Raw genomic sequence first — 13,593 nt, 5'->3', positions numbered from 1 at the left:
GTCTTTAATGTGTCGCGGAAAGTTAACCTTAATAAGAGATAACTTAAACCTCGTTGTGCATTTTAATGCTGTCATTCCTCTATATTAAACAAAAGGATACCCTAATTGTATTTCTGTTCGGTTATTACGAAAAAATACAGACAAGAACCTTTCTAATTAATGAAAAATGTTTTCTGGTTACGTGAAAAGACATCTAAATGCGGTAGTTCAGCGCACCGAATCATGCGCTTATGAATTCGTTACACTGAGGAGGCGTTTAGACTGTATATTGATTTTCAACAATTCGCCATGGATCGTCTAGTTCAGCAGACGACATGCATTCTTACCATCGCAACAAGTAAGTTTGTTTAATTCTTATCTAATTTATACTACTTAGTTAAATATTTTGCAAACTAAGTTATTTGTTATTTTTATTAACATGAACAATTCAATACCTTTTGTTTTACGTCGACCCGCCTACACGATTGTAAAGTTATCATAAAAAGGATACCGATTTTAAAGTATTTTGGTAAATTGAGATCATGACAATCATCGTAAATTCAAAAATATATTATAACATTGGAAATAGATTAACATTTTAGATAAAAATATAAATATATGTATTCTTATTATTTCTGTAATAATGTTTGTTTATTTTAACTAATTATTAATTTTAAGTTAGTTTGCCCATCTGTTAACATCCGCAAATGATTGCAGGCAATCTGACTTGGTATAAGAATCACTCCTGAAAGTTTATGGACCTCTTAATAAAAACAAAATATTCTGCCAGATTTACTGAAAACTTGATAAATTAAATAGTTTTTTGCTGTCTTTTTCTCTGAGCCAAAAATACAATTTACAGCAATATTCGAAGCCTATCTTAATGTAGATGTAATCTTCTCCACAAGTAACACCTTAGTTCTGTTCCTAGAAACTGTTCTGAACTGATCACCATTATTCTCAAACAAAGTAATTTTGTTTGCTGTAGGTGAATTGTATGTATTATAGTCATTTAAAAGATCAAGAAAAAATAGTCTAATATAATAAGTTAATGCATCACTTTTTGTTATAAAATAGTGAATTATGTTCAGTAATCTGAGGTAGTTACAGAAACACTCCATTTCTCTGAAGGTGAATTTAGTTAATTAAAATTTCAAAATGAATTAAGTACTTTTCTTTACACACACACACACACACACACACACACACACACACACACACACACACACACACACACACACACACACATATATATATATATATATATATATATATATATAGGGAAGATATTTTTTGTTCAGAATGATAATTTGTTAAAAATACTGAACTTCATGAATTGTAATTGAGAAATATTATTCAGTTTTATATATATATATATATATATATATATATATATATATATATATATATTGTGGCAACATATCTAAGTCAGAATGGATCAACATTCATTAACAATCACTAATATAACATTTCACCAATATCACTGGTAACATTGGTATTCAAATCCAAATCAAAATTACTATTTCTTCATGAATTTAGGATATGTCTTTTCATTGAATAGCCAAACTTATTGAATAAATTGCTTGAGTTGTCAAAATAACTATTATGAGATAAACTCATAGATGAAACCTTTATTGTAGTCCTGTATGTTTAGTTTTCTAAACTTTTCCTGTGTTAAATATACTTATGGTTATGCTGTTTATTCAGTAGAAAAACTTATTGATTAAAATACAAATTTCTACCAACTATTAAAATCTAATGAGTAACAGTTTATTCATGTATTTTAAAAGTGTGGAAGGTATTCACCAACATTAACACATTTTTTCATATCATTAAGTATGTTTTAATATATTATATTGACTAAATGGACCTAATTATTAAGATATTATAAAAAAATTAAACTCATTAATACCCTGGGCTTCTCAACTTACTGATTCTGAGAGATTAATTTCAAATTAAAAAAAATCTTTACTATAGGCTGGTTGATTAAGAAAAAATGTTGGTAAGCATTAAGACCTATACTTTAATAAAATAGCTTAAACAATGCTGATTAGTTAAAAATGAGAGTGGAGGTCATAAATATATTTTGTCACGTACATTTTGTATATGACAAAATTTAGCTAACGTACCAATAATTAGTTGGTAATGTATGTTTTTGAGTACAGAAATAAACTGGCTAGCAACAGTAAATGACATTCTAACTCTTTCTAATTATATTTGCCTAAAGCTCTGTAGGCTTTAAATTATAGCTATGGCAGCACAGAATAGATCAAGTTAACCTGCAGGTCAGTGAAAATAGTAAACAAAGATTAAGAGCATTTAACAATTTTGAAAAAAGAACTTTGATTTCAGAAGAACAGAATAAATATATTAACTTATGCATCAACTGCCACTAAGTTACTTAAAAATATGTTGTGAATTGCCAGTTGGAAACACTTATTTAATTCAGTAAAACAATTGAACCTTTTTTTTGTATGTTTAAATTTTAGGATTAGTATAAGTAACCTGCTTTACCCAACAAAACCTCAGCTGTTAATTTGGCTTTTACTCACTCCCTTCCTCTATGTAGGAAACTAAATTTACAGAAAATCACTTAAATTGTAATCATTTCATGTAATTTAATTTAAAATTGCTTTGCTTCTTCTAGAAAGTAGTGTGCAAATGGAATTAGAACACCAGTTTGGACTTCCTCTTACTCTTATCCAAAGATATAAATGAAAAGCAAGGAAGGGATGAAGTTTATTCATTAATTCATTGATTTCAACAAAAAAAAAATGTTAAGAAAGAAGAATTGAAAAGGAGACAGTCAAAAGAGAGTCTGTAATTAGGGTAATTAATTGTCTTGCCCGAGACCAGTGTATGTTAATAATTTAAAAACAAAAATAGCTTAGTAAGATTTTTATTTTTTATTAGTTTTATTAACTGCAGTGGAATTTATTTACAGAATGCGGTCTTCCATAAGTAGGGCAATTACAACCAATCTCCAAATTTTTGATTGTGGTTTCATTAAATATACATATTTTCATAATACGTGTGTATGTTAGTTTCCTTAACTTCATAGTTGTAGTTGATCTGACGTGAGAGACATGATACTCAAGATAGCTAACTTGACATGCACCTCAAAATGGCAGACATTCTTTAAAAAAAAGTGCATGCCATATCAGGTTTAACAGGAAATATGAAGTGGTTTTTTGTTGTCTTCTGATATGTTGTGTTTTGTTGTGTTTCTGATATATGTTATTTGATGTTTGACATTGACATGACAAGCCACAAAAATGGAGGGGCTGTTCAGCTCTAGATGTGACGTTATCATTCTGAACACAACACCATATGGCTGTTCAGTGAACATCATTACTATCAAAGAAAGTACCTACTATCTCAACCATTTTACATATATTAAGTCATAAGAAATACTGGATAATATGAAACAACAAATTCATTATAGGTTAATAACCATGATAGCTTATGCAAGTTCATCAAAAGTCATATCTATATGTATACTAATTGTAATTTATTAAAATTGCTAATAAGAATTTTTTTTGTTGGATACAGTTTGTTGGTGTGCACGCACACATGCGTGAAGTTTTGCCTCTGAATAATTACACCAATAGGAATATAATTATAAGATATTATCTTCCGTCTCTTTTTTCATGAAATATTAGTTTACTTATGATAAATTCAATTTTTCATTTCTTAAAGGTCAGAAATAATTGTATTTATTTTCTATCTGTTTCAGTTCTACTTGGCCTGCTAGACACAAGATTAGGTGTCAGTGGTCAGAACGATAGTGCAGCGGAAAATGGAGCAGCATTAGAAAATTCTCGTACACAAGATAATTCAGTCACTGAAATAGCACCTGCAGTAAGTAAAACAGTAAAATTGAAAATAATGCAGACTATTGTTATATAATATACTGTATACAGAAATATAAGCGTGTTTTTACAATTATACAGTGTGATTCCAATAACACAAAATTATTCACAGTAGATATTTTTCAATCATTGACTTGAATGAGAAATTCAAATTTCTATGACTGAAAGTTAAAAACTAAACCAAAATTCTATTGGCTTGACATAAACAAATATATTATTTGTATGCAGTCTGACCCTTAAACAGTGAGAGAGAATATATGTTGTTGAAGACACAGATGTCATCTAACAAACAGTATATACAGTTGAAGGCTATTCCTTTTGTTTTTTTTTTTTAAAGATCAGAAAAGGGCTTCTGAGATTGTGCAGTTCATAAGACAAGTGTGTAAGGGTACTAGTTTGTCTTGTATCCACTCATTTAGTGGTTCATATGATTCAAAACTGGTAATGAAACCCTTAACGATGAGGATATATCTGATACATCCACATTCTGTTACTAATAAGGAATGCATTGCCGAAGTAAAATAAAAGTTTCAAGAAGACCATTATAATTTTGTGAGAATGACAGCCAGTAATTCTTTTTGACAGAGAGACTATTGACTAAATCTTAATAGAAGGTTTAGGCAAGAAGATCACTTCCTGATTTGAATTATATTCCTAGTCAGATGATCAGAGACATGACTGTTTGTAGACCTCCTAATGCACCCTTAACAAGCTTATAGAAACAATTCTTTTGGCAGAGGATGAATTTGATTTGTGTTTTCAGTATAATTCTAAACTAAACATTAAAGTACCAAGTAGAAGTCAACAGGAACACTGAAAGGCAAGAAAATTTGTCTTTAAAAGCCAAAGATAAAACAATACTAGAGTAATTGATCTGGCTACGAAGTAAAGTTCATGAATTTTTCCCTGAAGAAAATTTTCTACCATGGGACATTTTTATTTGAATCTTTTGGAGTATTTACAAAGAAAGATTCAATCTGTCAATCCAATTAGTCAAACACTGATAGTTGGTTCTTTCTTTGAGATATTATACCGGCTCCAGTGATCTTGACCTAAAAACAAGTGTGTCTTCTCAATATCTACCTTATTCTCCAGATTTGTTTCCCTGCAATTATTTTTTATTTTTCAAATTAGTTAAAAGGCATCATTTTGGGACACTAAAGATAGCTAACAGTATTTGACATCGTCTTAGGGCCATACCGAAAGAAGACTAGCAATGGTTATTCTAGCACTGATAAATCATGCCACTCCTGTATGAATGTAGAAGAAATGGATGCATATTGAAAAAATGAAAATCATACTCATTTTTTTTACTTCTCATTAATTCTCCACATTGTTGGTCTCATATTTAGTTGTCAAACTGCCTGTAGATTTTGCTCTAATCCATTAGATTGAGTAGATTCACCAAATTAACATTATAGTAACATACATTAAACGAGTATGAGAGTTAGAAATGTATATTTCTTAAAAATGTATTTATCACATTAAATTTAAATACTACAAAGAAGACAAATAGTACATTAAATAGAATTTTTGACTATTATAATTTATAGTACATTATAAACTATTATATTTATACTACAATAATGGAATAATTTAAAAAAATGTAAAGAATTTTTCCCAAAAATTAAAAGATCAACTTTTAAATCAGAATGAATTCAAAAATTTCAAAACAATCAATCATTTTTTACAAAAAAAAAATAATATAAAATGTAAAACTAGATGGCCATTTCAATTACTATCAGTCATTAGTGATTACTTTATTTTAAACTGATGTAAAAAACTAAAAATCTTACAGTGAGAATTGTTTATTTTCAGCAGTAATAAATGTATAATGCCATTCACTTCAAAAAATTTTATCAATATGTTTCTAATTACCATGTTTTCGCAAAGTCAATATGTTGATAAATAATTAATACTAAGTATTAAGTAATTACAATACAATTAATTACAATAAGTAATTAAAATACAAGAAGTATTTTATGAAATTGTTATTTTAATTCAAAACAATATGCCTGTAATCATATCTGCATTCTAGTTTACTTACAGTGTAGATTAGATTCTGAAAAATACAGTAAATGTATTGATTCTCTTGAAGAAGTTCATCTTTTCTTTAATAAGAATCAATGAGGTCTTACCTTTATTATTTTTCTTTTCTATATATCAAAAGCACTTTCGAGGAAATTCCTCATCATCAATTGATTAACATTAAACATTAATTACATATTAAAACATTAATAAAACACTAAACATTAGTATTATACATATATGACATAATATATTTATTTTTTTTATTTTTTTTTTTTTTGTCTTCAGTCATTTGACTGGTTTGATGCAGCTCTCCAAGATTCCCTATCTAGTGCTAGTCGTTTCATTTCAGTATACCCTCTACATCCTACATCCCTAACAATTTCTTTTACATATTCCAAACGTGGCCTGCCTACACAATTTTTCCCTTCTACCTGTCCTTCCAATATTAAAGCGACTATTCCAGGATGCCTTAGTATGTGGCCTATAAGTCTGTCTCTTCTTTTAACTATATTTTTCCAAATGCTTCTTTCTTCATCTATTTGCCGCAATACCTCTTCATTTGTCACTTTATCCACCCATCTGATTTTTAACATTCTCCTATAGCACCACATAATATATGCAGTCAAATAATTAATTAAAAATCTTTAAACTTTAAAAACATTAAAATTCTTTTATTAACATGTTTGTGGCCAGCCACTAAATACAGCACTGTACTAATGCATTACAAACTTTACCTAATATTGATAAAAGTGCTGCTATCTGCTGCAGCTTTGATTAGAGTATCATTATCAACTCTGTGTGCAGATTGATAAAGCTGTTTATCTGTCTATATTTTTTTTTTCTAAAATGTCCAATTTTTTATTATTATCATTTTCTTTTGTGACCTCAATTATTTCCAGATTAGTTTCTAAGTCAGTAATGGAATGTTTATTCGCTATTAGATGGTTGCCAACATTAGAAAAACCAAATTTATTGCTTCTATAATATCTAAAATGTTCTGCAAATCTTACTTTAAATGATCTTAGTTTTCTCAATATAAATTTTATCACAATCATTACATATTATTTTATAAATGCCACATAATCATTATTATCATTATGGTTTTTTAAATGTCTTATTATATGGTTGTTGGGCATCTATGCTGGTTTATATTTTTGATCATTATAAAGATTAATTAAATTTTCAATAATGTTATTAGTGTAAGAGTATTTTAAAAGTTTACGAGTATTTTAAATAGATATTATCAATGCTGTGGGTATTATTTATAGGTTTCAATGTTGTTACGTTTTTAGATTTTAAATTTTGTTTTTTTATAAGTTGTCAATTAATGAGGCTTTATATCCATTTTTTACTGCAATACTCTTTATGATATTTATTTCTGCATCTAATTTTTCCCTATTGTTCTCGGTTTAATGTTTACTCTGTCAACATGTTTGTAAGTATATTAATTTTGTTTCAACATGGATAATCCAATTTTCTATTAATAATTTTTTTACTTGTTGTAACTTTTCTATATACCGATATTATAATAAGATTCTTTTTGTCGATTTCAACATTAACATTCAAAAAACTTATTTTCTGCACTTATCTACTTCAAATGTAAATTTTAAATTGTCATGATAGGAGTTGAGTTTTTTCAATATTATAAGATGTTCATCATTTATAACAGGTTCAAAAATCACCAAAATGTTATCTACATATCGAACCTATAATAGAATTTAGTGTATATGAGTAATACCATAAACTACTTATTTTATTTTATTTATTTCTGCAAATAAATTTCAGACATTACAGCCAATAAAGGAAATCCCATTGGTAAAGTATTATCTTGTGTTTAGTAATATAAGTTATTAAACTCAAAATAATTCTGCTGACATATGTTTCTAATAATGGTGAGAAAATTATCAGTAAAATTTGGGTTTAATTTTTTAGTTTGTTTTTTATTATACAAACTGTATGATCTATAGGAATATTAGGGTATATATTGGTTATCATAACTTATCATTGTAGTATTTTTATTTATTGTCAAATTATATAATTTTTTAACTAAGTTATACTCATTTTTTATATTATATTTATATGGTAAATCAATCTTAGATCTAAGTTTCTTATAGATTACTTTGGTAATAAAATAATAAAGTGCAGTTTTAAAGTTAAATAACAAATGCATTGGGTTACCTTGCTTGTATATTTTAGGAAAACCAGTAAGTTTCGGGGCAAATGGTTTAAATGAATTAAATCTAGTGTGATACAATTTATCATAATTAAAAATTGCCTTACAGTTTGCTATTAAACTTTTTATAATCTTTAAAAATGTATTAGTTGGGTCTTACAAATAAGTTAAGTTTTTTATTACTTTATAATTTTAAGCAACTAAAAGACCCGACTAATAAATTTTGAATCTAAATAAACTACTAAGCTGTTGGAGAAAGTTCCCCACTGAAACAAGAATTGAAAAGAGTGGTAAAAGAATCTAGAAAGAAAACGTGTAATTTGGAGGAGAGAACAAGAAGTAAAATTTAAAAAACTGTTTGCATAAGAATGTTGAAGGGGTTGGGAGAGGAGTGTTAACAATATTACATCATAGCATTGGTTATAATAGCAGTAGTGAAATGAAAAGTAGGCTCAAGGGTTTAGGGGTATGGTTATAATCATAGACAAAGGAATATTGATATGGAGAACTTAAATAAAATACAGCTGAGAAATGGAATGATGAATTCATTAAATTAAAATATTGTGATTCTATTTTTAATTGCTAAAACTTTACTTATTAGATTATTTCAATTCGAACCATCTAAGCTCCTCTAGCGGTGTTTATTGTAAATAATAAACATTAAGGAGACATTATTTTAAATTTAAAGAAGTTAATACAAGGATAGATACACTAAAAATCAAACTAGGAGTAGAACTTATTGAGGTACAATTTCCTTATATCCTTACTGCGGCTTCTTAAAAATAATTACCTGAAAAGTTGGCTTTTTTCAACTGACTGGAAAGAACATATACAGTTATCAGAATAAAAGAAAATATAAATTTCTTGTGATGGAGGATTGGAACTCAAGTTTGGTCAAAAGATAAGGGGTGAATAACTGATAACAAGGAGGGGTCAAACTATGATATTAGGAATGAAAGAGGCAAAATGTTAATAAACCTTTGTTAAGGTTAAGATTTAAAAATTGAAAATTTATTTTCTACAGCAAAATGAAAAAATAAATAATCTTTTATGGGCTCTAGATAAAAAATAATATGAAATAGATTATATTTTAAATTTAATATATTTATATTATATTTTACCTTAAATTTGGTAAAAACATAAAGTTATTGACTAGATTTAAATGTTTTATGGATCATAAAATGATTTGAAATTCTTTATATGTAGAAGATATGAAAGAGGAAAGATTTGTGAAGTCAGGGAAAGGCAGAAAGAGTCTTTCAAGTAAGCTTAAATTGACATTTAGAGGTGAAGGTTTGAATGACTGTAGAAGGACTATTCAGGAATATTATGAAAAGATCTTATCAATCATAAAGTGTTATGATTCCTACCCTTTACTCTTCCTTCTGGAAGAATTGTAAGAAGGTGGTCAGAGAGTAATCTGTTACTGTTAAACAAAAAAATAGAGATAAAGGAAAGAAATTATAATAAGCTAAAAGTAACAGTTCTTAGTAATTCCATCAAGAAAGTGATTAAACTGCCTTTAATCCCCACATGGGGAAAATAAAGTCAGGGCAATCCTGGATATTAACAGCTCAGTGACAGAATTAAGGAAAAATCTAAGTACAGGAAGAATTTGAATTATATCCTTTGAAAATGAATAGAAATGTAATGTTGCGAGAAATATCATTAATGGCTAGGAATTTCTTTAAAAAGTTTATGATTATAAGCAGGAGGAAGTAGATAAAGAGATTGAGTTTTCCCAAACCAGAAGAAGTACCACCATTTCTGAATTGAGAGGTGGAAATTGCAATTAAGAGTTTGAAAAATAAAAATATCCCAGGCAAGGACAGAATTGTAAATTATCTATTAAAAGCAGTAGATAATGATTTCATAGTAGCTCTGAGATGTAAAAAAGAAATACTATCAGTGTAGCATAGTCTAAAATTATGTCTTTAAAAAAAGGAGATATAAATAGATTATAAAATGATTGACTCATAGCTTAGCTTTGCTTTATGTAATTTTTTTATTAGGTTACTGTATAACAGAATAATGAAGAAGGTAGAGAAAAATTTAACTAAGGAACAGATGGGTTTTAGAAAAAAGCTTTCGACAGAAAATCACTTGCATACAATAAAAATCTTAATCGTAAGGGTTTGAGCTGCATTTAGCATTGTAGTAAAGAATTTGATAGATTAATATTTTCTGGCTCTAGCCTCGATAGCAAAAATAAAAATTTATAAATTTAATATGAGAATTTTAAAAAGGAAATACAGCTTTTACTGAAACTGATTTTGTAAGTAATAACCCTCCAATAAAGCAAGGAGTAAGGCAAGAAGACCTATTTGCACCATCCCTCTTTGTTCTATTGCTGGAAGTGGTTTTTAAGTAGGTAGTACAGGAAAATATTTAAATCCAAAGTTTTTCAGTTTCTAATAGCCACATCAAATCATCTGGTTATAAGTATTAAATGATTTTGGACTAAAATGTAGAGAGGTTGATCGTAAGTTAAACTATGTCAAGACCAAAATTATTATTAATCTTAGATAAGTCTGATTAAGTATCACCATCCTAACATCAAAATTGTTGAAGAACTAATCTATTTAGGACACAAGGTATCTTTTCTAAAGACTACCAAAAAAATTGGATAGATGCATCATCACTACCTCATAAAATAAATATTGCTCTTTAAAAAAGGTTATTGAAGGAAAGTGGACTTCGTTTTTAATAATTGTTTATTGCCAACCTTAACTTATGAATATCAACATATCAAAATTCATTAAAAAAGATGATACAAACTTGCGAAAGAAGCTTGCTAAACATAAGGAGAAGGGACTAGGTTAGAAGATGGACTAACAGAGAGATTAATACAGTTTGATAAGCTACTTGATTTTGTAGTGAATTGAAGTGGTTAGGAGAAATGAACATCGATGGATTATCTTTTTTATGAAATGAACATCATTGGAAGCAAAGGAAGGGCAGACAATCTAGAAGATAATCAGATGAAATTAGGAAAGAAAAAGGAATAAATTGGTGGAGTAAGATGGAAAATAGATTATGGAGAAGGTAAAGAAATGTGAACAAATGAAGAAATAGTCAGTAAGCTCTTAATTCAATATATGGTGGGTAAAACTCCCATGAAGTAAGACCTTCACATTTTTCTGCATAATTTTAAGTTCTTGTTACTATTATAGAAAGAAAAAATTTTGAAAATTAATTTATTTGAAGGTAAATAAAAGCTTATTATTATCATAATTACTAAAACAGAATTTCAAAACTGGAAATTAGTGAACTACTCTAATCTTAGATCAACTAATTTTTTTTATAGGCTTTACCAAATAAATTCTTATTTAAAAGAAAATAACACAAAATTAAAACAGAAAAAACAATTAAGTCTTTCTATTTGTTAATAAATACTGATCAATTTTTTTTTTTTTTTTAAATAGTATAACAAACTCTAGTAAAGATCACAGACTGAAAAGAAGGGATTTGATCAGTTATAGAGATTGGAAAGGATAGAAACTACACAGAAATAAAGGAAGATGTTCAGGAATGAAAAAATTGAATAATGTTAGTTGAAATCTGTTGAAGGGTAGATTCAGCAAAGAAGAAGAAGAACTGAATTAATGTTTGTATATGAAATTCTTTTGTTCAGAATATAGTCATCTACTATTGTTTCCATATTTAATAATAAATATTATATTTAGTTATTTGAACCATAAAACATTATTTCCTATTATTTATGTATTAATAATGGCTTACATAGCAGCAACATGTAGATTAACTATAAAGGAAATATAGTAGGACTGTTAATTCCTTCTAAAAATAACAGTAAACCATTTTATCAGGCTGTGCTTTTTTATCTAGTCTAGAGGAACCCTATAATAATTCTCATTAGCATACAGGAGTAGTTAAATAAGTCAGACATTACAATATGGGATGAAATTTGACACCTAAAATACTAAGTCCTTGGTTCTTGCACTGAATGGTGGCTGCTGAAACTTAGAAATATTCCAAGATGTTGTTAAACCTAAGCTGATTGAGAGTATTTGCTTTAAATATGTATCTTTTATTTAGCAATGAGAAGAGCGTCACTATACTTTGATTTCTTTAATCTTAATTTTCCAGAAGGATTATAATATGACCTAGTAGGATGTATGACATAACACATGCAAGTTTTGCTTATTCAGGGTTCTAAAACAACTAGAATATTGATAATAATATTTAATAACAACAACTTCTTTTGAAATACGAAATTTTGATTAAATGACTATTCTTCTTCTGCTGTTAAAGAAGTCCCATCCTCCTGTTAATATAATTATTAGTTACAAAATATTACATAGTTTGTGTAATTTAGTAAGTTAAAATTACTTAATTTTACTTAAAAGATATCACTAAAATGACTGTTTTATTGTGAATTTTTTATTTAGGTTAGTGTGTCATTGAATGCAGAAGATCTAAAAGTAACAACAAGGAAAGCAGAAAAAAAGGAACCAAATACAAAAACAAGTATGCTTTATTGTTTTTTTTAAAAAATATCCGTATTTTTTGATATTCAATTATATTCATGTCCTTTTGAAGCTGAGAGAGTGTGGCCTTCTAATGTATTTTAAATATAGATCAAGTCAAATTAGTTAATGCTTGAATAAGCCAAACTAAAAGTGATTTTTTTTATTTACATTGGACAGCAGCAGGTTATTGCCTAAATAAAAATTAGGAATATTTCAAATGGAATTTTTTTTAGTAGTGACAAAACCCTTACATAGTATAAATTCAGTTCGTGACATCGAAGCTTAGTTAAATTCTCTTTTACAGTCTACTAATTTCTTTTTTCAACTTGCCTTAAAATGTGTTGTAAATGGGGCATTTTACTATGCCCTTTTATTTCCAATGATATCAGATAGTTGAATACCATGTTGCTAATGTTGTTAAACAATACTTCCCACTACTACCTACTCACACTTTTCTATTGCCCTCAGTATTAAATGGTAGAAATGAGTGGATGGTTCCTGCACTAAAAACACAATTAAATACACATATACTTGCTGCAGCTAATATTTTGTTCTCAGTGGTATCCCTTACCAAATCAACATTATCAGACATTCCTGGATCCAAGTCCCATATCAAAGACTGAATTTAGGAGGCACTTGGCTGACCAACTAATTGATACTTGTGCAAAAACTGTTTTAATGTTTTTGTTGCCATTAGCAAAGATACCCCCAGAGATGTGGAGATAAAGTCAAAATACTGACTGTGAGTCAGCCAACTGAGATTTGATTTCATCTAGGAGATGGATTTCTTATCTGATTTTTCAACCTTTTTTTATTAACTGCAATTCAGCCTTTTTGCCTCCATAGGCCAAACCTAGGCATACTAACCCAGCTCTGCCCTGGGTTATACAGATAATCTACTTAAACAAGAAAACTGTTTACTTAAAAACTAGGTCATTTTTTTAGAGAAAAAATTCATTGTTTAACCAATCATGTTTGGTTGTTTAACCAATCAAGCAATGTATAAATGTTATCATAGGGAGGGAATATGTGTTTTGTTCTCAGTCAC

The 13,593-nt window shown here is 28.1% G+C and overlaps 1 protein-coding gene across 1 annotated transcript in view; it reads left to right on the top strand.

Moving 5' to 3' along the window:
• The first annotated feature begins 274 nt into the window (after positions 1 to 274).
• LOC142320287 (lysosome-associated membrane glycoprotein 5) overlaps positions 275 to 13,593 on the top strand; it is a 31,736-nt gene continuing 18,417 nt past the window's right edge. The window contains exons 1-3 of the mRNA XM_075357987.1: positions 275 to 337; positions 3,716 to 3,840; positions 12,465 to 12,543. Of these exons, the coding sequence (XP_075214102.1) occupies positions 289 to 337; positions 3,716 to 3,840; positions 12,465 to 12,543 (253 nt within the window). The 5' untranslated portion in view covers positions 275 to 288. The remainder of the gene's footprint in view (positions 338 to 3,715; positions 3,841 to 12,464; positions 12,544 to 13,593) is intronic.

The sequence above is a fragment of the Lycorma delicatula genome, chromosome 2 (assembly GCF_047948215.1).
Source record: "Lycorma delicatula isolate Av1 chromosome 2, ASM4794821v1, whole genome shotgun sequence".
In the NCBI taxonomy this organism is placed as follows: Eukaryota; Metazoa; Arthropoda; class Insecta; order Hemiptera; family Fulgoridae; genus Lycorma; species Lycorma delicatula.
Note: the sequence above shows the minus strand (reverse complement) of the source record. Positions and strands in the feature narration are given on the sequence as shown.